Raw genomic sequence first — 24,569 nt, forward strand, 5'->3', positions numbered from 1 at the left:
TTCAACAAGTTTGAAATTTGTTTCTGGAACAAAACATCAAATTTTGAAATTTCCCACAAAATGAAATTTTCAACAACAAAACAATTGAGGCTTAAGCCAAAAGTTTTGTTTCTAGAAAATTAAAAAGCTTCATTTCTATAAAAGCGAAATGTTTTGTTTCCCTGTTCTGTTAATCCCTCTGAAGCAGCTGGCAATGGCTACTGCTGGAAGACAGGATACTGGGCTAGATGGACCATGGTCTGACCCAGTGTGATCATTCTTCTGGTATGTTCTTGTCACAGTCTGGTGAGTCTTTGCATTCCCGTTTGTGGAGGGGATATCCACACCTTCCCTGTGTTGTCTGAGCATGGTTAAGCACAGTCCACTGCCCATGGGGAAGGTGGCTCATTTTGGATCAGACAGGCTGGGCAATAATCTCATGGTGAAATGTCATCACGACATTGTAAGGTTGTGAATTCCCCTGCAGGATGTGATGCAGGAGCAGCGGAAGCTTCCTAAAAGTGTGAGGGAGTGAGCACCGGCATCTGAACTGTGGCCACGCCCCCCTGCACTACCCCTTCCCCTGAGGTCCCACCCCTGTGCCACCCTTTCACCCCCAAGCCTCCATCCTGCCCCTTCCTCTGAGGATCTGCTCCCGTGCCACCTTTTCCTCCCAAGTCTCTGCCCTCACACCGCCCCCCCCCAATTGCTCTTCTCTGCCCCCTCACCCCCTCACTCGCCCTTAGGGCCAGTAAAAAGGGGGAGTCATGGCCCCGATTGCCCTCATTCCAGCACCCCTGATGTGATGCCTCCAAAGCCAGCCAGCCCTGCCTAGGCTGAAGCCATTCAACAGATCTGGCCCAAGCAAGGGAAGATGGGATTGGCTCAGGTGCATGCAGGCGGTGAGCAGGGCCCTCGGGAGGCCAGGGCAGGAAGTTGCAGGGAACGAATGATTTACATTTTGGCAAACACAAGCAGGGGGCCAAGCTGGGAGCCTCCGTCTCCACCAGGCGCCAGATCACCATCCTCGTGGCCTGGATGTGCCACGTTGCAAACCTGGCGGCCGGGGCAGCCTGAAACCGGATCCAGGGCCATGGGGCTGGGAGGGCCCCAGGCAGAGCCCGAGGGACCTCTCCCCCCATCACCAGAGAAGGAGCCACCTCAGGGCTGCCCAGGCCACGGGGGGGGGGTCCTGCCCTTGGAGGTCGGCACCACCCTGCTGGAGGTGTGGGTGGGGGTGAGACAGGGGGGGCTCTGAGGGGCGGGGCCTGTGTCAGGTGCTATGGGGAAGGGGCGGGGCTCTGAGGGGAAGGGGCGGGGCCTGTGTCAGGGGCTATGGGGAGGGGCGGGGCTCTGTGGAGCGGGGCCTGTGTCAGGTGATCTGGGGAGGGGCGGGGCTCTGTGGAGCAGGGCCTGTGTCAGGTGCTATGGGGAAGGGGCGGGGCCTGTGTCAGGTGCTATGGGGAAGGGGCGGGGCTCTGTGGAGCAGGGCCTGTGTCAGGTGATCTGGGGAAGGGCGGGGCTCTGGGGGAAGGGGCGGGGCTCTGTAGAGCGGGGCCGGTGGCAGACGTTGAAGGTGGGGCGGAGCTTGTGGCGGGAGGGGGAAGGGGCGGAGCTTTGGTGGGCGGGGCTTGTCTCGAGCAGGGGTGGGGGCAGGGCATGGCCCAGAATCCGATTGGCCGCCGGCACACCCGACCGCGCTCTCGCGAGGTTGTCGCGGGCAGGCGGGGTTCGGGCTCTTTCCAGCTCTCGCGAGAACACGGCGAGAGGCCCCGCTGCGCCTGCGCCAGACTCTGGACAGCAGCCTCTGTGGAGTGATGGGAGCGGGGAGGTGAGACCGGAAACGGCCCCGGGGACACCCCCCCCCCGCGCCGCGTCACCGGCTCCCGCTTCCCCCCGGTACCCTCCGCGTCACAGCTACGTCACGATAGCCCCGGGGACTCCATCGCCGCGTCACCGACCCCCCCCGGGGATACCCCCCCGTCACCGCCCCTCCCAACTCCCCCTCCCCGCACGGGGGTTCCCTGCCCCCCCCCGCGTGCCCCCCCGGCCTCCCCGCTCCGCAGCAGGTGCGCAGAGTCCAGGGATTCAAAGCTGGGGAGGCACAAACAGGGGCTGGGGGTGGAACCCCCCTTCCCCTATTGCTGGGTCCTGGTTATGGGGGGGGGTCACATGCAGATGCTGAGAGATCCAACGTGTGGTGGAAATGTTCACAGGGGAGGGGAGGGTGTCCTGGCTATGGGGGCTGAGGGCGTGGATTGGGGAGGGGAGGGTGTCCTGGCTATGGGGGCTGAGGGCGTGGATTGAGGAGGGGAGGGTGTCCTGGCTGTGGGGGCTGAGGGCGTGGATTGGGGAGGGGAGGGTGTCCTGGCTATGGGGGCTGAGGGCGTGGATTGAGGAGGGGAGGGTGTCCTGGCTATGGGGGCTGAGGGCGTGGATTGAGGAGAGGAGGGTGTCCTGGCTATGGGGGCTGAGGGCGTGGATTGAGGAGAGGAGGGTGTCCTGGCTATGAGGGCTGAGGGCGTGGATTGGGGAGGGCCAGTTGTCCTGGCTATGGGGGCTGAGGGCGTGGATTGAGGAGGGGAGGGTGTCCTGGCTATGGGGGCTGAGGGCGTGGATTGGGGAGGGGCGGGTGTCCTGGCTATGGGGGCTGAGGGCGTGGATTGGGGAGGGCCAGTTGTCCTGGCTATGGGGGCTGAGGGCATGGATTGGGGAGGGCCAGTTATCCTGGCTATGGGGGCTGAGGGCGTGGATTGGGGAGGGCCAGTTGTCCTGGCTATGGGGGCTAAGGGCGTGGATTGGGGAGGGGAGGGTGTCCTGGCTATGGGGGCTGAGGGCGTGGATTGAGGAGGGGAGGATGTTCTGGCTGAGGGCGTGGATTGAGGAGGGGAGGGTGTCCTGGCTATTGGGGCTGCGGGCGTGGATTGGGGAGGGGAGGGTGTCCTGGCTATGGGGGCTGAGGGCGTGAATTGAGGAGGGGAGGGTGTCCTGGCTATGGGGGCTGAGGGCGTGGATTGAGGAGAGGAGGGTGTCCCCTTTCCACCAGGCCATTGGTTTGATGGTGGTACGGGGTGGCAACCAAGTGATTCACCCCATGAGTTTCCCACAGTTTTTCCATGGTCCCTGCCAGGAAATTAGACCCTGAATCTGTAAGGATGTCAGAGGGCCAACCTACCCTGGCAAAGATGTCTGTTAGGGCCAGGCACACAGTGTTAGCCCTGGTGTTGCCTAGAGCTACTGCTTCTGGCCATCGGGTAGCAAAGTCCACTAAAGTCAGTACGTACTGCTTTCCTCTGGGCGTCTTTTTTGGAAAAGGGCCCAGAATATCCACAGCTACTCGCTGAAATGGGACCTCAATTATGGGGAGTGGCTGGAGAGGGGCCTTGACCTGATCTTGAGGCTTACCCACTCTTTGGCATACCTCACAAGACCGGACATACTTGGCAACATCCTTGCCCATCCCCTCCCAGTGGAAGGACTTCCCCAACCGGTCCTTGGTTCTGTTCACCCCAGCATGGCCACTGGGATGATCATGGGCTAAGCTTAAGAGCTTCTCCCGGTACTTAGTTGGAACCACCAACTGTTTTTGCGGCTGCCATTCTTCCCGGTGTCCACCAGAAAGAATTTCCTTGTATAAAAGTCCTTGGTCTATAACAAACCGGGATCGATTTGAAGAGCTGAGAGGCGGTGGGGTGCTCTGTGCCGCCGCCCACGCTTTCTGAAGGCTGTCATCTGCTTCCTGCTCAGCCTGGAACTGTTCCCTTGAGGCTGGGGTCACCAGTTCTTCCTCAGACTGTGGACTTGGGCTTGGTCCCTCTGGAAGCGATGTAGGTGATGGGGTTGTTTCCGTTGCTGGTGAACCGCTCTCCGCTGGTGCACCTGAGGGTATTTCAGGCTCTGGCTGAGCCTTTGGGTATGGCTGTCGTGTGCTTCTGCCAGTTCTGGCTCGCTGGCGCCCTCTGGCGTTGAGTTTGAAGATGTGGTTGCACTTGCTGGTGCTGGTTGCTGTTCCAGTTCCGGGCCTGGGACTGGAGATGCTGTGGCTGTTTCAGTGGTAGGCATGGAATCCGGGTCCACTACCTCTGTCTGGGTCTCTGGTAACACAGACGGGGCGTCTGTGGACGGCTCAGGAACAGGAATGGGTCTGGAAGCTTGCCTGGTTTGGCTACGGGTAACCATTCCCACTCTCTTGGCCCGCCTCACCTGGTTGGCCAAGTCTTCCCCCAGTAGCATGGGGATAGGATAATTGTCATAGACTGCAAAAGTCCACATTCCTGACCAGCCTTTGTACTGGACAGGCAGTTGAGCTGTAGGCAAGTCTACAGCTTGTGACATGAAGGGGTAAATTGTAACTTTGGCCTTTGGGTTGATGAATTTGGGGTCAACGAAGGATTGGTGGATAGCTGACACTTGTGCCCCCGTGTCTCTCCACGCAGTAACCTTCTTTCCGCCCACTCTCAAATTTTCCCTTCGCTCCAAGGGTATTTGAGAGGCATCCGGGCCTGGGGATCTTTGGTGTGATGGTGGTGTAATGAATTGCACTCGCATGGTGTTCTTGGGACAGTTGGCCTTGATATGTCCCGGTTCATTACACTTAAAGCATCTTCCATCTGATGGGTCACTGGGCCGAGGTGAGTTACTGGAGACTGGTGAGGTTGAAGAGTAGGGTATCTGTGGCTTTACTTGGGTGGTATGGAGGGTCTTTGGCTGTCCTCGGTTGTAGGGTTTATGGTCTGTGTGCCCCCTGGGGTAATCGTTCCCCTTGACAGTAGCTTTTTTGCTTTCTGCCAGTTCCATCCATTTGGCTCCAATCTCCCCCGCCTCAGCGATAGTTTTGGGATTTCTATCTTGTATGTACCGTGTGATGTCTTCAGGAACACCATCCAAGAACTGCTCCATTTGTATGAGGAGGTTCACTTCTTCCAAGGTTTGAATGTTGTTTCCTGTTAACCAGGCCTCATAGTTTTTTGCAATGTAGTAGGCGTGTTTGGGAAATGACACCTCTGGTTTCCACTTTTGGGTTCTGAAGCGCCGACGGGCATGATCTGGGGTTATCCCCATCCTGTATCTGGCCTTGGTTTGAAAAAGTTTATAGTCATTCATTTGCGGCTTGGGCATTTCAGCTGCCACCTCTGCTAAAGGTCCACTGAGGTGTGGCCTTAATTCTACCATGTACTGGTCTTCGGGGATGCTGTACCCAAGACAGGCTCTTTCAAAATTTTCCAAGAAGGCCTCGGTGTCATCACCTGCCTTGTAGGTGGGAAATTTCCTGTGCTGTGGAGCAATAATTGGCGCCGGGTTGTTAGGGTTGGCTGGCACATGGAGCCCAGCTTTTGCCATCTCCAGTTCATGTTTTCTCTGTTTTTCCTTCTCTTCATTCTCTTTTTGTTGTTTTTCCATTTCTCGGCGGTGGGCCACCTCTTCTTCTTCTAGTTTTCTTTTGTGGGCTGCCTCTTGGGCTGCCTGTTCTCTTTGGAAGGCTGCCAGTTTGATGCTTTCTTCCTTTTCTTTTATCTCCATCTCTTTTTGTTTCATTTCCAGTTGTCGCCTGTGTTCAGCGTCTTTGATTTGTTCTTCGGCGTCAATCCTTGCCTTAGAAGTCATGGTTCCTGTTTTCTTGTGTTGGGGTGCCCTCCGGTGTTTATCTTCTGAACTGCAGGCTCTCTGTTGCCTCCTGAAGTCTGCCTAGCAACAGTGCTTTTTTCCTTTTCTCTCTCTAGCTAATGTTCAATTAAGGGAAACCAGAAAAACCACTTTATTTGCATGCATATAAGTGCTGGTACTTTGCCTCCTAATGGGAGGGCTATTGCATGACAAAAGACCCTTAACAGTCTTCTCGCTTAACATGCAAACCACAAACTGCTAGAGAGAGCAAAAAAAAAAATTCTCTCTGGTTCCCTTTTAAAACCAACCTGTTTCTCTCTGCTAAAAAGCCCTTAGCAGAGAAAAGAAAAATATAATATTCCTACTGGCTTCTGGATTCTGTCTATATCCCGCCGCTGCCACTCATGACATAACCTTATTCCCAGATTCTGGACCTTAGCGTCCAAAATTTGGGGGTTAGCATGAAAACCTCCAAGCTTAGTTACCAGCTTGGACCTGGTACTGCTGCCACCACCCAAAAAATTAGAGTGTTTTGGGGCACTCTGGTCCCCCTGAAAAACCTTCCCTGGGGACCACAAGACCCAAATCCCTTGAGTCTCACAACAAAGGGAAATAATCCTGATTCCCTTCCCCCCTCCAGGTGCTCCTGGAGAGATACACAGACACAAGCTCTGTGAAACTACGCAGAGTGAGTCCCCCTCTCCGTTCCCAATCCTGGAACAAAAGCACTTTCCTCTTCACCTGGCTATGGGGGCTGAGGGCGTGGATTGGGGAGGGGAGGGTGTCCTGGCTATGGGGGCTGAGGGCATGGATTGAGGAGGAGAGGATGTTCTGGCTATGGGGGCTGAGAGCGTGGATTGGGGAGGGGAGGGTGTCCTGGCTATGGGGGCTGAGGGCGTGGATTGGGGAGGGGAGGGTGTCCTGGCTATGGTGGGGGTGATGGGGTAGGTATTGATGCGGGCAGGAGAGTGTCCTGGCTTTAGTGGTCAGGTAGGTAAGACTGAGAGCCACTGGCTGGAGTGTAGCTCTGGTGTGTGTGGGGGGGAGTGATTCTCAGGGCCTCCCCATCTCTGTCTCTCTCCCCACAGATGCCCCGTCACTGCTCTGCTACCGGCTGCTGCACGCGGGACACCCGCGAGACCCGCAATCGAGGCATCTCCTTCCATCGGTAAGAACTACCCTGGCCCTGCTTCCTCCCCACAATCTCCCCTTACAACCAGCCCTTCCGTCCTCCTCTCCCTGAGGGGAAGGTGCAAGGGGACAGCCAGGTACCCTGAACGGCAGTAAGTGTAATGCCAGCAGAAAGGAAATACTTTCCCAGCACAGCCAGCCTGCGTAACTTCTTGCCACAAGGACTCAGTCATTATCATCAAAGCTTGTTGCTCCAAAACCACAGCTGAGACCTGGTGTGATCAAGGAATCGCTGAGGAGTTAGGACCAGTTTTCCCTTGTAGGCAGGTTATTCCAGAGCTGTCCACTAGGGAGTGTCTTGCCTCTTCTTCTAAAGCAGCTGGGGTCTGTCGGAGACAGGATGCTGGGCTAGAGAGACCTTTGGTCTGACCAAGTCCGGCTGGTCCTACGTCCCATCTCCAGTGGATCATTTGGAGGTGGTGTTCCTTTTTCTTCTCCGTACCTAGAGGACATTAGCATCTCTGGGTTGAAAACTCCTGGGGGGAGGTTGTTCCTGGATCTGCCTTTGCCCCTCCTTGTGGCGGTTGAACCCCTGCCCTGGCCCATGCCTCTCCCGGGAGCTGAACGGTGCCATCTCTGTCCTCGCAGGCTGCCCAAGAAGGACAACCCACGGCGCAGCATGTGGCTGGAGAACTGTCAGCGCAAGGACCCGAGCGGCCAGGGCCCCTGGAATCCAGCCTCCGACTACATCTACTTCTGCTCCAAGCACTTCGAAAAGAGCTGCTTCGAGATGGTGGGGATCAGGTGGGTGCAGGAGGCTGAGCCGACAACCAGGGATGCCCAGCTCTGTGCCTCGAAGCTGGGTGGTGCTAGCTTGGGAGATGAGCTTTTTCACCAGGTCTCCATAACTGTGCCAGCAGCTGCCCCTGGCATCCCAGCTTGGGTGGGGGGGGTGGAGAAGAACAGCGCCACCAGTCACATAAATGCCTGGTTCAGGTCCTCTCCCCTCTGGGAGGGTGGGTTGGACCTTGTGGAGCCCTGTGCTGAACCCTCTTCATCTGCCCTCTGGAAGTATGGACTGGTCCATACGGTTCCCCTAATCCTGACATACCTCCTCCTACCCGTGGGAAGATGGACTGGTCTGTACAGTTCCCCCTAGTCCTGGCATGTACCCCCAAAGATGGACTGGTCCATGTGGTTCCCTCTAGTCCAGATGCCCCCCCTAGTGAAGATAGACTGGTCTATACGGGTCCCCATAGGTCAGATGCCCTCACCCTTCCCTCCCTGTGAGGATGGACTGGGCCATACGGTTCCCCCACCTTCCAGTCCAGACACAGCCCCTCTATCCAGGAAGGTGAACTGGTCTGTATGGTCCCACTGGTCCAGATGCCCTTACACTTCCTGTGAGGAGGGACTGATCTCAATGGTTTCCCCTAGTCTAGACAACACTCCCCTTGTCCCACAAAAGTGAGCTGGTCTATTCTCTCCCCCCGCCCCCGTGCATCCGCATCCCATCTCCCTCTCCCTGTGAGGACTGAAGGACAGTGTGTCTCCCCTGAGATCTAGAGTTGAATTAAGGCCTGTTTGTCACAGTTCCTTGGCCCCATTTTGCAATGAATTATGTTGAAACGCAGTTCCGGTTTGTTACAGCAGCTCTCTTAATGCAGGGGCTTGCTAGCGAGTGAAAGAATGCACAGGGTGGGGGGTTGACGTTAATGTTTTTGAGAACATAAAAGTAGTGGGGGTTTATTGTAAGGTGGGTTAAACGTACCCGCAACCACTTATCCACGTGAGTAAAGTCATCCCACAGATGCGTGATAGGACAAAGAGCTCATCAGCGCCAGAAAGTTAACCGGGTGAGGTGTGAATGTAACGTCCTGTAACTATTGTACAATAACTACCGGCAAGTCACGGGGCTCAGGGCAGGGGAGAATGGATGAAATGCTCTGCCCGGTGCTAGATGGGAGGTCAGAGTAGATGATCTTCTGGCCTAAAAAATCTATGAATGTGGGACCCCCAGGGCTGGCTGTGTGGATCCAATCGTGGGATCCAATCAGGGCCTTAAGCGCCTGAATAAAACATGGTGTGGTTCAGAGACTAAGGGATTTGCAAGAGAGAGGGTAAAAATGTCAGACTGCTGCTTATTTCGAAACCCACATGCAGGTGACCACAAATTAAGCCCTGGTATACACTTACTAGCTACATGGCTCAGGGGTGTGAAAAATTCACACCATCGGGTGCCGTAGTTAAGCTGCTCTACGCCCCGGTGCGGACATGGCTAGGTCGACAGAAGAATTTTCTTGGGGAGGTGGATTACCCGCCTCTCCATCAACACAGGAAGCGTCTACACTGCTGCTGCGCTGCCCATAGTGTAGCCCCGGCCTAAGACAGACCGACTGGTAAACTGAAAACCGTATGCCCCAAAGTCAGAGCCTCATCTTGGCGTAGTGGTTCCTAGAGGGCAAAGAGCCATTTAAAAATATTCCCAGGCCAGCAAAGAGACACCCAGCTAAGCTAGTGGAACAGCGTTCCCATCCAAGAGTCCCCGTGCCAGGAGAGCTTCCTCCCAAGGTGATGGGGTTCTCCCCAAGCCAGCTGGGCCGGGGGCAGCTCGTGCCTGCTGATGTTTCTCCACAGCGGCTACCACCGGCTCAAGGAGGGGGCCGTCCCTACCGTCTTCGAGTCCTTCTCCAAAGCGCGCCGGGCAGCGAAGGTGAGGGCTTCTCGACAGAAGGGTGATGACCCCAAAGCTGCCAGGGCCTGGAGGAAGTGGAGGTGAGTGCCCGCCCTGTAGATGGTCTGCTGGGCTGTGTCGTGGGGTGAGGGGCTGGGATGTGCCAAGGCAAAGCACATGGAGCAAGGGGTGTGCAGGCTGGGTTGTGGATCAGAAGGGCCCAGTCTGCCCCCATGAGACTGATGGGGGCCCAGCCGTGTTAGGGGGCAATGGGTCCGAATGAGGAGCTGAAACTGGCTCTGCTGGACTGTGTGCATTGGAGACCAGATCTGTAGGGCAGGGAGCGGGGTCAAGGTCTGGAGTGGGTGGGGCAGCCCTGCATGTTATCTCCTGGGCTAGATTTGAGGGGGCGGGGTCAGGATCGGGTGGTGGGGAGAACTAGGGCTGTCCCTGTATGTTGACCGCAGGCTTGGTTGGGGTGGGGCTATCCTGGGGGCGGGGTCAGGGTGTAGGTGGGCGGGGCTGGGGCTGCCTAAGGTTTGGATTGGGGGTCAGGGGTTGAGGGGGGTTGGGATGGTCTTGCTCTGGGGCTCTGCTCTGCCTTCCCCCTGCAGTGCGTTGGGCTCTTTCCCCTCAGACGCGATCCAGGCCAAGGGGAGCAGGACTCCCCAGCCAATGCGGAGATCTCGTGCTTCCCGGAGGAGGAGGAGTCTGAGCTGGCCACGCCCGCGGCCGCCCCCACCACTGAGCACCGCAGCCTGCCCGGGCCGCTCCCCCAGGAGGCGGAGCTAGAGGATCAGCATGACGTCATCCTGGCCAGCCTGTCGGACATCCTCCTGGAGTACCCGGCCGTGGCCACGGGGCAGGAAGCGGCCACAGCCACACCAGCACTCCCAGAGACAGAGGCCCCCACGCTCCCAGAGACAGAGACAGACGCCCCCTCAGAGGCCCCCACGTCGCCCACCCCGGAGCCGCCCCGCCCCGTCTCCCCGTCTTTCTACATGCTGCGCCTGCCGCCCCCGGCCGGCGCCTACATCCAAAGCGAGCACAGCTACCAGGTGGGCAGCGCCCTGCTGTGGAAGCGGCGCGCAGAGGCAGCCCTGGAGGCCCTGGACCGGGTCCAGCGGCAGCTGCAGGCCTGCAAGCGGCGAGAACAGCGGCTGCGGCTGCGCATCTGCGAGTTGCAGCGGGAGCGGCGGGCGGCCCCGGACATGCGGCGCCAGCTCAAGGAGCACCTCCAGGTCTTCGAGCTGCAGCTGCTGCGCGACCTGGAGTGAGCCTGGGACTGTGCTAAGGGGCCATCTGTGCGTAGGGCAGGGGGGCTTCACTCCACCCCAGAGGGACTGCATGGGACTCGGGCCTCCGCCCAGGCACAAAGCCCTGGGCTCTGTGGCTCGGCCATGGGCTGAGCTCACTCCCTGCCCACAAAATGTGGCAGGCAAGGGCTGCAGACACAAACCTTGTGACAGCACTTCTCTGCCCCCCACTCCCGCCCTGACCTCCACCTCTGTGCCAGGGAGGCGGATCGATGGGGTTTGTAAATAAAGATCTTGTTTTATGTGGGGGTGATGATCCCAGAGTGTGCACAGCCTGGTGTGAGTGTGGCTGCGGGGCAGCTGCGGGATCAGTCCCAGGGCGGGCAGTGCCCCCAGTGTGCATGTGCCCATTGCCCCCAGGGCAGTTGTGGGTTCAGTCCCAGGGCAGGGACTTCCCCTGCTGTGCGTGTGGTCATTGACCCAGGGGAGCTGCTGGGTCAGTCCCAGGGCGGGCAGTGCCTCTGGTGTGTGTGCGCCCATTGCCCCAGGGGAGCTGTGGGGTAAGTGCTAGGGCAGGCACTGCCCCTGGTGTGCATGTGCCTGTTGCCCCTGGGGGAGCTGCGGGGTCGGTTCCAGGGCAAGCACTGCCTCTGGTGTGCGTGTGCATGTTGCCCCTGGGGGAGCTGCGGGGTCGGTTTCAGGGCAGGCACTGCCACTGTACGTGTGCCCTATGGCCATGAGCACCTCAGCTCCATGCCTACGATTTTCCCCCTGCATCCATTCCCCCTTGACTTTGGGGTTCCCTTAGTCTCACCGGACCAGAATCCCAGCTTGCCCAGGCTCTGCTACTTGATCCCCCCACACTCCCCATGCTGGCTGCCAGGGGCCTGCTGTTGGCACGGTGGGGGCTGGGGAGGGGGTTGATGCCACCTGTGTGATCGTCCCCTGCCCTCTGACAGGCCAAGCACCAGAACTGCGAATGCGCTGAGCTCCCAGCTGAGCGATAAAATGAGGGGCATGAAACGGGCCACATGGCAGCGAAGATGGAGTACACGGGGACTTGATAACCAGCTGGTGTGAATACCCCTAGCAAACAGAACAGTGTTGGGTTACACCAGCTGCGGATCTGGCCCCACTGAATCGGGGCCGGTTGACACCAACCGTGGGGTTTTTTTTTTACATGTAATTACGAAATGATGAGTTCAGGACTAAACTGTCACAAGCACCGACGTGTTCTCTGTCTATAAAACATGCCCCCCGTTGCTCACCACCTGTGAGGCCCAGCAAGCGCAGCAAATAGTGCCACGGCTGCGGCGGCCTTCTCTGTGGCCCAGGGGTGGCCTGTGCAGGGAAGCTCGGGGGTGGGGGGGCCCTGCTGGATTCCCCACCTGAACCACTGGCTCCCTTGTGCGCTGTAACTGCCCCAAATGGACAGCATCACCCGGAGTACCCCAGCATGAGAGATGGAGGAGGTAGACGATCAGGAGGAACGTACCTGGACAGCGGTCCAGGCCTGGGACTGGCCTAGGTAATTAAGTTCCCTAGTAGGTACCATGGGGGGCATCTTTCCTAGGGCTGAACCTCCCTTTCCTGTTTGGGGTGTGGGTCAGGCATAATCAGGGAGAGTCCGGACACCCCTTCTTCCCAGGCCATGGATGTGTGGGAGAGGTCCTGGTTTCTCTGGGGGTGGGGAAGAGATCCAAGCAGCCTCCTAGTTCTTCCCAAAATGTCCCTCAATGTCTCAGAGCAAGGTGGCGTTTTCACCTGGGGATCCAGCCCCATTGGCCCCAGCAGGAGTCAATGGAGCAGACCCCCAGCAGAGGGTCAGTTGGCCACAGTTCCTTTTAGGTCACCATCACTCAGCAGCCCAGGCTGATGAGCTGGACAGGGCAGGGGCAGTCGGACCCAGAGCGATGTCAGTAGAGCAATCGACAACCCAGAGCCACCCCAGGACCTTGTCCTGGCTTAGCCTTCACTGGATGAGCAGGAGCATTACACGGAGCTGCACAGACACCATGTGAGGGATGGTCTCTGCCCCAGTTGACATGCACCAGGCAGAGGTGTGGGACGGGAGCATCAGCATTTTCATTCTACAGAGGAGAAAGCAAGGCACAGAGAGATTGAGGGGCTGGGCTGGCACTCGAACCCAGCTCTCAGCACCACCTTCTGCCAGCTGAGAGACCCAGCTCACGTTTCCCAGCATCCAAGAATTCTCTCAGAGCCGAGCTGGGAATCGGGGACAGTGAGCTCGGGGCCCCCGGCTCCTCCCGTGAAGGCTCAGTCAGACAATTGTCCCTCATTTCAAGGTCCTAAAGTTGCATCCACGTGACACCATGTCACTGATGGTTGGGAACTCTTTTGATCCCGAATGGAGGGGTCCTGGCCTTGGGGGTTATCTACACTGAAGGGGACACATCTGTGATAGATCTCGGGGTGCCCAGCACTGTGACCCATCTCTAGCAAAAGGGGATAGTTCGTGGTAGCCAGGTTTCATCTTGACTCCACCAGCCCTTCCACCACCCAAGGACTCTCTTCTGGGCAGTGCCTGCCCCAACTTCACTTTGCATGATAACAGGAGCACCCTGAGTCCCTTTGCCCTCTTATATCCAGCCCCTGGCACAGGCTACTCATAGAAATTCCAGATCCTCTGCCTCCAGGCCTACCCCAGTTTTGCCTTCAGCCACCGCTCCTGTAAACCACACTGCACTGACAATGCAACAGAGGGGTTTATTTAGGAAGAAGTAAAGATTTAGCTAGGAGTGCGAGGAAGTGGTGGAAACAGTTACGCCACACAGCAAAATCACAGGGTGCGGAGGGTCTGATAGCTAGTTTCCTTTCCTTGCTAATAAAGTAAGTTTCCCCCCCACACCCTCCGTGCAAGTAAAAGTTCAGTCTGTTGCAGGGCTGCCTGGGGATTTCCTCTGCGAATGCATCCAGAGTGCATTTCCCTCTGTGGTATGCTGAAAACAGTCTTTTTATCCTATTCGCCAGCAGGGCAAACCTCTGCCTTGTGGCAATGTTCCTTTTTTTAACATTCCGGTGGTTTCATTCGATAGTTCGCACTGACCGGTGATTTCCTGTACAAAATCTTGGTATTGTGCCAGACTAAACAACTAAGCCTTGCATTGCATCACCAGCTAAGGAGGGGGAGCGGGAGGGGGGCAACTCCCCTGGCCAAGTGGGCCATCGCCGAGATATTATCCCCCTGGGGTCTAATTTCTTCTCCAAGTCCATAAAGCATACGGTCAAGATCAAAACATTATCCCTTAAATGTCACCTGTACATGCATCTCGCAGTGATTTTGAATCTTGACAAATTACGAGTGTTCTGTAGGTACTTTTCTCATGACACTTTCTGGATTAATATCCTTGGTACAGTGAGTTTGTCAGGTCTCAGGTGAGAGCTGTTTGCAAAGAAGGGGACCTTTCGCCAATGGTTTATGGTGTTTCAGCGTCACACTAGGGCTGAGAGGGAGTTTTCCATCAAGTGCTTTTTTTTAGACAGAAAATTGTTGCGTTTTTTTCCTTTTCTGAAACATTTTTTTTTTCACCAAAAGAGCCTGTTGGTGAAATGTAATTTTTTTCAGCAAAAACATGACTGCTTGGAAAATGGAATATTTCAATTCAGAAATGCTGCAGGGATGGCTTATGGGGATTGTAGTTTGGTTGTCTCATGTCCCCATTCTCCTCTATAGACTGGTCTCTCCATTTGGACTACATGTCCCATGATGAAGTACAGTATAGCATTCCCATTATGCACCACCTCTGTCCCCAAGAGGAGAGACCATAGTGCTTCATGGGAGATGTAGTCTGACGAGAGACCAACCTATAGAGGAGAATGGACACATGAGGCAACATGATGGCATTTCAGAATTGAAATATTTAGGGGTTTTAGCCAAAATTTTTCATCAGTTGGTGAAATTTTTTTCACCATGTGGCTGAAAGTTTCCAATATTAAAATTTTCACCAAGCAAAATTGAAATTTTCTGTTGAAAAGTCAGAGAAAACAAAAAAAAATCCACTTTCAAGGTAACTTTCTGAGGACAAATTTAGCTGAAAACAAAACACTTTTGTTTCATCAATATTTTCCGTGGGAAATGTAACCAAAATTGAAAATTTTTCACATCCAACGCTATTGTCTCTGGAAAATTAAAGGTAAAATGAAAAATTTCTGTTCAATTGATGTTTTCCGTGGAAAGTTTAGACAGGAACAAAAATTTTCTCTTTCACTGAAATTTTCTGTGGAAAGTGTAGATGAAAAGGAATATTTATGGTTCCATCTATGTGTTCTGTGGAAAAATTAGGGGAAAAAAGACAAATTTTCTCTCTTGCCAACATGTTCTTTGGAAACTTCAGACAAAAAATTTGAAAAATTCAGTTCTGTTGACATTTTCTGTGGAAAATTTAGGCAAAAAAAAATTCTAATCCTTTTTTTTCCCCTGCTGCAGAAAATTAAAACAGAAATGTTCTGAGGAAACCCCCTTGTTTCCCAACCAGCTCTCACCCCACGACATGTCCCAAGTGCCTCCTCATTTTAGGTCCACATTTGGGTAGCATGGCCTATTGGCCACACTTAGGACTTCTTGGTCAATCCGGCCCTGTGCATCAGCTTGGCCACAGCCCCCTTGACCTCCTTGTTCCTCAGAGTGTAGATGAGTGGGTTGAGGGCCGGCGTGACCACAATATAGAAAACAGCGATGTGCTTGTCCCGGTCGGGGGCAGCGCCAGAGCGGGGCCTCATGTACATGGAGATGACGGTGCCATAGAAGATAGCAACCACGGCCAGGTGGGAGGCGCAGGTGGAGAACATTTTGCATCACCCAGCAGCCACCTGTCCTTGCAGCACGGAGGCCAGGATGAGGCCATAGGAGGCCAGGATGATGGCCAGCGGGAGCAGCAGGATGAGCACGGCTGCCCCGAAGACCACGGCCTCGGTGAGGTGCGTATCGGTGCAGGCCAGCTCCAGCACCACCGGCAGCTCGCAGAAGAAGTGGTTGACCCGGTTGGGCCCACAGAAGGGCAGCTGCAGGGTGCAGGCCACATTGACCACCGAGAGGAGGAACCCAGCAGCCCAGGAGGACAAGGCCAGCGCCCAGCAACGGCCCCACCCCATAAGGGCGGCGTAACGCAGCGGCCAGCACACAGCGATGAAGCGGTCGTAGGCCATGGCGGCCAGCAGGATGGCCTCCGTGCTCCCGAGCGAGAGGGCAAGGTACATCTGGGCGGCGCAGCGAGCGAAGGGGATGGATTTGCTCCGAGTCAGGAGGTGGGCCAGAGCCTGGGGGATGGTGCAGCTGGTGTAGCAGATCTCCAGGAAGGAGAGGTGGCTGAGGAAAAAGTACATGGGGGTGTGGAGGCACGAGTCGGCCCACACCAGGCCCACGATCAGCAGGTTGCCTGCCAGGGTGGCCAGGTAAGTGGCCAGGATGGCCGCAAATAGGAGGCGCTGCATCCGCAGCCGGCCAGACAGACCCACCAGGATGAACTCGGAGACTGAGGTGCGGTTCTCATCCTCCATCGCCTCCATCCGCCTGCAGGGAGAGAGAGTGGGGGGATAACGTAGGCTGGGTTGTGAGGCAGACCCAACGGGCTGGGCTACGCCGGAGTCAATCCAGAGTCACATCTGACTGCACAGAGGGCAGGGCTGGATTCTGATCTCAGCCCCCTGAGGTCAATCTGAATTTCAGGGGCAACTCAAGATTGACCACAGGGGGACTGAGATCAGAATCCAGCCCTGCACCCATTGCTGTCGGGGTGACTCCGAGCAGGGATCTGTATCTGCCCCCACCCCCACCTCCCAGGAGAATGCCCTACTCACTGAGCTATTAGCAAGTCTCTCTCTCTCCCCACCCTCCTTCCTTATCCTGCACTTGCAAAAGATGTTTGTCAAATCTTTTTAAACTTCCTAGTCATTAAAGATCCCCTGGAACATCCCGTCCCCAACCCCTACTCCCACATACAGCCCAGATTCCTAGCCACTCTCAGCTGGTTTCTCCATCACTTCCTATCCCAAACTCTTGCCATAGTGTTGCTTTATGCTGTTAAAGAGCCACTGTGCTCCACCCCAGAGGTGGCTGCAGCTCAGCACCAGTTGAGGGGTCCCTGTATAACCAGCCCCTGTGCCCCACCTCAGATCCCACGTCCCCTGCCTGCCCAGAGTGATTTGCTGGGCATGGAGCTCTGCACAGAAGCTGCGGATGGGATGTTCAGAAGCCTCCAACAATTGGACAAGACACCGGTAAGGCCTCACCTGTAATACTGTGTCCAACTCCCCCGTGTTCGAGAAGGAGGATTCCGACCGGACAGGAGCTGGGATGAGCAGGAGACGATGCCCTGATCTCCCAAGAACGAACTGACAGAACTGGGCCCGTTTAGGCTGGAATGCAGGCTGAGAGGGGCACCGATAGGTCTATCAATCCATTTGCAAGGTGAACAAATGGGGGGACAAGCGACTGAAGCAGAATTTTTCATACTGCTAAACGTGAACGCAGATGTCCAGGAACAAAGAAACGAGGCTGTGTTGTACGGACCAGGTGGGGGGCTCTCTCCTGGGGAGCAGGGACGCTGACAAAGATTCAGGGGGTCATGGCACCTAATCAGCTGAACACGAGCTCCCAGTATGGCCAGAGGAGCCAGTGCAATCCTGGGGTGTGCAAAGAGCAATCTCAAGTAGGCACAGAGAGGTTATTTTACCCCTGGATCTGGACCTGGGGCCATCACCACTGGGATCCGGTGTCCAGTTCTGGTGCCCACCATTCAAGAAGGAGGCTGATAAATCAGAGAGGGGGTCAGAGAAGAGCCAGGAGAATGATTCAAGGATTAGAAAACCTGCCTGAGAGTGATAAACTCCAGGAACTCAAAGAGAAGATCCAGGGGGGTCTTGATCCCAGTCTATAAGTGTCTACAGAGAACAAATATTTCATAACGGGCTCTTCAATCTAGCAGACAATGGTCTAACCCCGTCCAATGGCTTTAAGTTGAAGCTAGACAAATTCAGACTTGAAACAAGACGTCCATTTGGAATAGGGAGAGTAATTAACCATCGGAACAACTCGCCATGGGTGTGGTGGATTCTCCATCACTAGCAATTTTCAAACTGGATGTTTCCCTGAAATTCTTTGGGGGCTGTTCTCTGGCCTGAGTTATACAGGGGGTCAGACTAGATGATCACATTGGTCCCTTCTGGCCTTGGGATCTATGAATCTAGGAAGTTTAGACTTGAAATTAGAGGAAGGTTTCTAACCATTAGAGGAGAGAAGTTCTGGAACAGCCTTCCAAGGGGAATAGTGGGAGAAAAAGACCTATCTGGCTTCAAGACTAAGCTTGATAAGTTTATGGAGGGGATGGTATGATGGTATAGCCTAATTTTGGCAATTAATTTGGCAACTGATCTTTGATTATCAGCAGGTAAATATGCCCAGTGGTCTGTGATGGGATGTTAGATGGGATGGGATCTGAGTTACTGCAGAGAATTCTTTCCTGGGTGCTGGCTGGTGAGTCTTGCCCACATGCTCAGGGTTTAGCCATATTTGGGGTGGGGAAGGAATTTTCCTCCAGGGCAGATTGGCAGAGGTCCTGGAGGTTTTTCGCCTTCCTCTGCAGCGTGGGGCACAGGTCACTTGCTGGAGGATTCTCTGCACCTTGAGGTCTTCAAACCACAATTTGAGGTCTTCAGTAACTCAGACATAGGTGAGGGGTTTGTTACAGGAGTGGATGGGTGAGATTCTGTGGCCTGCATTGTGCAGGAGGTCAGACTAGATGATTATAACGGTCCCTTTTGACCTTAAAGTCTATGAATCTGTGAAGGACGATGTGGCCCAAGGGCAAAAGGGGATATGCTGACCGGGAGCCATGTGAGGCTGGAAACCAGACGCAGGGCAGGTTCTGGAGCAGCCTCGCAAGAGGAAGAGGTGAAGGCAAGACAACAAACCAGAGCTTGATGATTTTCTGCCCCACAAACTTTACTCAGGTTAAAATAATGATGAAGATGCAGGAGCTTGGCTTTTAATGGAGGTTAGTAGCTCTGATCAAACTCCAGCCACCCTAAGATACAGCTACACTGCAGGGGTGTTCCTAGAGTGGGCTAGCCTGAAATGCTAGTGAAGACAGGGCAGGCATGACAGGAGTTCATGCCTATGGTCCCTGAGGGTAAAATACTAGGAGCATGAGCTTTTTTTGATAGTGACAATAATCATAGAATCTCAGGGTTGGAAGGGACCTTAGGAGGTTCTAGTTTAACCCTCTGCTCAAAGCAGGGCTAATCCCCAGACAGATTTTTGTCCCAGATCCCTAAATGACCCCCCTCAAGGGCTGAACTCACAACCTTGGGTTTAGTAGACCAATGCTCAAACCACTGAGCTATCCCTCCCTCATACACCCATATAGAATCATTGGACTGGAAGGGACCTCGAGAGGTCATCAAGTCCAGTCCTCTGCACTCATAGCAGGACCAAGCACCCTGTTTAGCCCGGTGTCCTGGCTGCATTTCTATGTAACTCAGGTTATGAACACACCTTTTATTGTGTCTCCTTAGTTTCACGCACGCCAGGCAGGCAAAACTCACGAGCCAGACCTCAGAACGATCCCCTGGTCAACTTTCAACCCAGGAGATTGGTTTTATCAAAGGAACCACCGGCCAGTCGTTTCTTTGCCTGCAAGGTTTGTGCTCAGGCCACGATTCCCAGCTTCACTCCTCAACTAGGAGGGTCCGAAGCCAACTCTTTTATTTAAACATAAGCCAAGCGTTTCCCGTGACTGCCTGACCCCAGTGGCTGGGCCTTTGAGAGAAACACCAGACAGCAGGAGGCTCAGCAGCATGGCTTATGTAGGACAGGAGCTCCTGAGGCGAGTCAAGCCCCTGCAATAGCCGACAGTCCTAGTGTCCTGTTTGGTGAATTTATCACGCTCCACCTTCAAACCAGTTTGGTTGTTTGCCCCCAACTTCTCCTATCCCAGAACCTCCCTCTGATGGAGGTTCTCCAGCCTTCTCATTTCCAGCCTCTGTTTATTCCTGGCCAGCTCATCCCCATTTGTCTGTGGGCCAATAGCTCTTCTCCCTTCCTGCCGTTCACTCCCATGTCCCCTCCCAGCCTGCATTTTACCAAGCTCTTTCGGTCTCCGTCCATAGACTCCAAGGCTAGATCAGACCCGTTGTGACCATCGAATCTGATCTCCCTTCTAGCATGGATTGGAAAACAGCCCGCAAAATAATTCCCAGGCCTGATCATTTAGAAGAAGAGCCCGTCTCGATTAAAAAATTGTCAGTGATGGAGAATCCACTACCAAACCTTGGGAACTGGTTGCGATGGTGAGTTCCCCTCGCGGTTAAAAATTTGCACCTTCTGTCTATCTTCCACTTCCAGCCATTGGACAGTGTTAGCCCTTCCTCTGCTAGGTTGACGAGCCCATTCCTGAATATTTGTTCCCCATGGAGATACTTACAGACTCGGATCAAGTCACCCCAAAGCGTCTCTTTGTTCAGCTAACTACGCTGAGCTCCTGGAGTCTCACGTTCTCAAATCCTTTCACCATTCACATGGCTTTTCTCTGACCACACTCCAGTATATTGTAAGAAGGTGTAGTGGATGGGCTGTTTTTCTAAAAGCTCACCTCTGGTTCAGACAGGAATTAATTCAGGGTTGTTCTCCAGCCTGTGCCATCCAGGGGATCAGACTAGAGGATCACAACAGTCCCTTCTGGCCATGGGGTCTATGAATCCTCTCAGAATGCCATGGGATGAGAACATAAGAAGAACATAAGAACGACTATACTGGGTCAGACCAAAGGTCCATCTAGCCCAGTATCCTGTCTACCGGCAGTGGCCAATGCCAGGTGCCCCAGAGGGAGTGAACCTAACAGACAATGATCAAGTGATCTCTCTCCTGCCATCCATCTCCATCCTCTGACAAACAGAGGCTAGGGATACCATTCCTTACCCATCCTGGCTAATAGCCATTTATAGACTTAATCACTATGAATTTGTCCAGTTCCCTTTTAAATGCTGTTATAGTCCTAGCCTTCACAACCTCCTCAGGCGAGTTACACAAGTTGACTGTGCGCTGCGTGAAGAAGAACTTCCTTTTATTTATTTTAAACCTGCTGCCCATTAATTTTATTTGGTGACCCCTAGCTCTTATATTATGGGAATAAGTAAATAACTTTTCCTTATTCACTTTCTCCAAACCCCTCACAGGAGCGGCTCCAGGGTTTTTGGCACCCTAGGCAGGGGTCCTTCCGCGCTCCCGGTCGGCGGCAAATCTGCAGCGGGGGGGTCCTTCCGCGCTCCAAGTCTTCAGGGCACTTAAGCGGCGGGTCCCGGAGCGAGTGAAGGACCTGCCGCAGAATTCCCGCCAAAGACCCGGAGCATGGAAGGACCCCCCGCCGCCGAATTGCCTCCGAGAGTGGCAAAATGCCGCCCCTCCAAATCCTGGCACCCTAGGCAACTGCCTAGGTCACCTAAATGGAAGCATCAGCCCTGACCACTCATGATTTTATATACCTCTATCATATCCCCCCTTAGTCTCCTCTTTTCCAAGCTGAAGAGTCCTAGCGTCTTTAAATCCTTCCTCACATGGGACCCTCTCCAAACCCCTAATCATTTTTGTTGCTCTTTTCTGAACCTTTTCTAGTGCTAGAATCTCTTTTTTGAGATGAGGAGACCACATCTGCACGCAGTATTCGAGATGTGGGCGTACCATGGATTTATATAAGGGCAATAATATATTCTCAGTCTTATTCTCTATCCCCTTTTTAATGATTCCTAACATCCTGTTTGCTTTGTTGACTGCCTCTGCACACTGCGTGGACGTCTTCAGAGAACTATCCACGAAGACTCCAAGATTGTTTTCCTGACTCGTTGTAGCTAAATTAGCCCCATCATATTGTATATATAGTTGGGGTTATTTTTTCCAATGTGCGTTACTTTACATTTATCCACATTAAATTTCATTTGCTATTTTGTTGCCCAATCACTTAGTTTTGTGAGATCTTTTTGAAGTTCTTCACAGTCTGCTTTGGTCTTAACTATCTTGAGCAGTTTAGTATCATCTGCAAACTTTGCCACCTGTTTACCCCTTTCTCCAGATCATTTATGAATGAGTTGAATAGGATTGGTCCTAGTACTGACCCTTGGTGAACACCACTAGTTACCCCTCTCCATTCTGAGAATTTACCATTAATTCTTACCTTAGTTAATAGTTCCGCAACTTCACATTTGAGTTCTTTCAGAACTCTTGGGTGAATGCCATCTGGTCCTGGTGACATGTTAATGTTGAGTTTATCAATTCATTCCAAAACCTCCTCTAGTGACACTTCAATCTGTGACAGCTCCTCAGATTTGTCACCTACAAAAGCCGGATCAGGGTTGGGAATCTTCCTAACATCCTCAGCCGTGAAGACTGAAACAAAGAATCCATTTAGTTTCTCCGCAATGACTTTATCATCTTTAAGCGCTCCTTTTGTATCTCGATCATCAAGGGGCCCCACTGGTTATTTAGCAGACTTCCTGCTTCTGATGTACTTAAAAAACATTTTGTTATTACCTTTGGAGTTTTTGGCTAGCCATTCTTCAAACTCCTCTTTGGCTTTTCTTATTACACTCTTGCACTTAATTTGGCAGTGTTTATGCTCCTTTCTATTTGCCTCACTAGGATTTGACTTCCACTTTTTAAAGGAAGTCTTTTTATCTCTCACTGCTTCTTTTACATGGTTGTTAAGCCACGGTGGTTCTTTTTTAGTCCTTTTACTGTATTTCTTAATTTGGGGTATACATTGAAGTTGGGCCTCTATTATGCTGTCTTTAAAAAGCGCCCATGCAGTTTGCAGGGATTTCACTTTAGTCACTGTATCTTTTAACTTCTGTTTAACTAACTCCCTCATTTTTGCTTAGTTCCCCCTTTTGAAATTAAATACCACAGTGTTGGGCTGTTGAGGTGTTCTTCCCCCCACAGGGATGTTGAATGGTATTGTATTATGGTGACTATTTCCAAGCAGTCCTGCTATAGTTACCTCCTGGACCAGCTCCTGCACTCCACTTAGGATTAAATCTAGAGTTGCCTCTCCCCTGGTGGGTTCCCGTACCAGCTGCTCCATGAAGCAGTCATTTAAAGTATCGAGAAATTTTATCTCTGCATTTTGTCCTGAAGTGAAATGTTCCCAGTCAGTATGGAGATAATTGAAATCCTCCACTATTATTGGGTTCTTAATTTTGATAGCCTCTCTAATTTCCCTTAGCATTTCATCATCACTATCACTGTCCTAGTCAGGTGGCTGATAATAGATCCCTAATGTTATATTCTTATTAGAGCATGAAATTACTATCCATAGAGATTCTATGGAACATGTGGATTCACTTAAGATTTGTACTTCATTTGATTCTACATTTTCTTTCACATATAGTGCCACTCCCCTCCCTGCATGACCTGTTTTCTCCTTCCGATATATTTTGTACACGGAATGATTGCGTCCCGTTGATTGCTGTCAGTCCACCAGGTTTCTGTGATGCCTATTATATCAATATCCTCTTTTATCACATGGCACTCTAGTTCACCCATCTTATTATTTAGACTTCTAGCATTTGTGTACAGGCACTTTAAAAACTTGTCCCTGTTTATCTGTCTGCCCTTTTCTGATGTGTCAGATTCTTTTTTATGTGAATGTTTATCATCTGATCTGGCCCTTACATTATCCTCTTCCAACACAACATGCATCTGACAAAGTAGGTATTCACCTACGAAAGCTCATGCTCCAAAACTTCTGTTAGTCTATAAGGTGCCACAGGATTCTTTGCTGCTTCCAACACAATATTATCTCTGTTCTACCTCAAGGTCACCAAAGCCTCAGACCAGACCCGTCGTGACCATCTAATCTGATATCCCCTCTAGCACGGACCTGGGAACGGAGACTAGAACATCTATTTCTTGGGAGAGTCCAACCCTTTGAAATTGGTTTTCATTGCGAAAAGGCGAATCTCTAAATTTCCTGCGCAACAAAATTTTCGCCAAGTTTTGTTGTGGTAAAACCACAAAGGTCTTCCCCTTTCGGTGTTGAAAACAAAAATCCCCTTCCGTTCTGTTTTGTCATCTAGGAAACCAAACACAAATTGAAAGAAAAAGCTGTCTCAAAATGACAAACTGAAAAAGTGGCCGATTCCTTCCCCCACTTCCCTCCACCCCCCGGTCATGAAATACCATTGAAAGCAATAGGTTCCCGCGGAAAGTTTTGACTGAGACAGAACAGCATTTTCCAAGGGGAGAAGGGAAATGCCTGTTGGAAACCGTTTCACCCGCTGTAATAACCATTGCACCCTCTGCAAGAGGGAAGTGAATACAAATTGAGAAATGTCTCACCTTCATTCTTCTCTACCGAGTTTGCAAACGCCTGGAAAGGCTGAGGAGCTCCCAGCCCCATGGTGCAGCAGGGGCTTCACATAGAAAGCAGCTCTGTGGCAAAGACGAGAGGCTCAGACACAGACGGAGCTCTGGGGTCAGGCTCCACCACCCAGAATAGGCTGTGTCAACTGCTCATGCAGAAGTTGACTTTCAGGTCAACCAGCCATGGAGACACAGAGCAGAGAGGGCTGCTAGACAGGGACTTGCCAAATTGTTTTGCTCACCCTCTTATCGAAGATTGGTACATAACTGACGTCCTGGGTGTGGGAAGATCCCCACCTCACCCTCCAGAGAGTGCGTTTTTCATCCGTCTCCTGAATCAATACACGAGATATCCTCGCTTCCACACTCAAAGCCGTCACCTGGCTGTGGTTGTTAGCGAAGCCGTCAGCACCAGAAGAGACACTAAATCAGACCCATAAAACCTCTGCAGCACAAAGGACATGGGCTACAACCCAGAGGGGCACTGGAAGGCCCGTGGCGTGTTCCCCCCAGCACAGATCTCTCTGATTGCCTGGGGCGGAGGACCAGCTCCACT

At 53.2% G+C, this 24,569-nt stretch overlaps 1 protein-coding gene and 1 pseudogene across 2 annotated transcripts; one reads left to right on the forward strand and one right to left on the reverse strand.

Moving 5' to 3' along the window:
* The first annotated feature begins 1,658 nt into the window (after positions 1-1,658).
* LOC115641600 (THAP domain-containing protein 7-like) lies at positions 1,659-10,962 on the forward strand. 2 transcript variants are annotated; one of them, XM_030544898.1, is made up of 5 exons: positions 1,659-1,810; positions 6,672-6,751; positions 7,363-7,518; positions 9,352-9,489; positions 10,026-10,962. In XM_030544898.1, exons 2-5 carry the CDS (start codon positions 6,672-6,674, stop codon positions 10,663-10,665), a joined length of 1,014 nt encoding a protein of 337 aa, XP_030400758.1. In that variant the 5' UTR covers positions 1,659-1,810; the 3' UTR covers positions 10,666-10,962. The 2 variants fall into 2 exon arrangements, with proteins under 2 accessions (XP_030400758.1, XP_030400759.1); XM_030544899.1 differs by lacking the exon at positions 1,659-1,810 and adding an exon at positions 1,836-2,048.
* Positions 10,963-15,216: 4,254 nt separating this feature from the next.
* LOC115641528 lies at positions 15,217-16,161 on the reverse strand (annotated as a pseudogene).
* Positions 16,162-24,569: the final 8,408 nt, after the last annotated feature.

Source organism: Gopherus evgoodei, unplaced genomic scaffold (assembly GCF_007399415.2).
Source record: "Gopherus evgoodei ecotype Sinaloan lineage unplaced genomic scaffold, rGopEvg1_v1.p scaffold_35_arrow_ctg1, whole genome shotgun sequence".
Classification (NCBI taxonomy): Eukaryota; Metazoa; Chordata; order Testudines; family Testudinidae; genus Gopherus; species Gopherus evgoodei.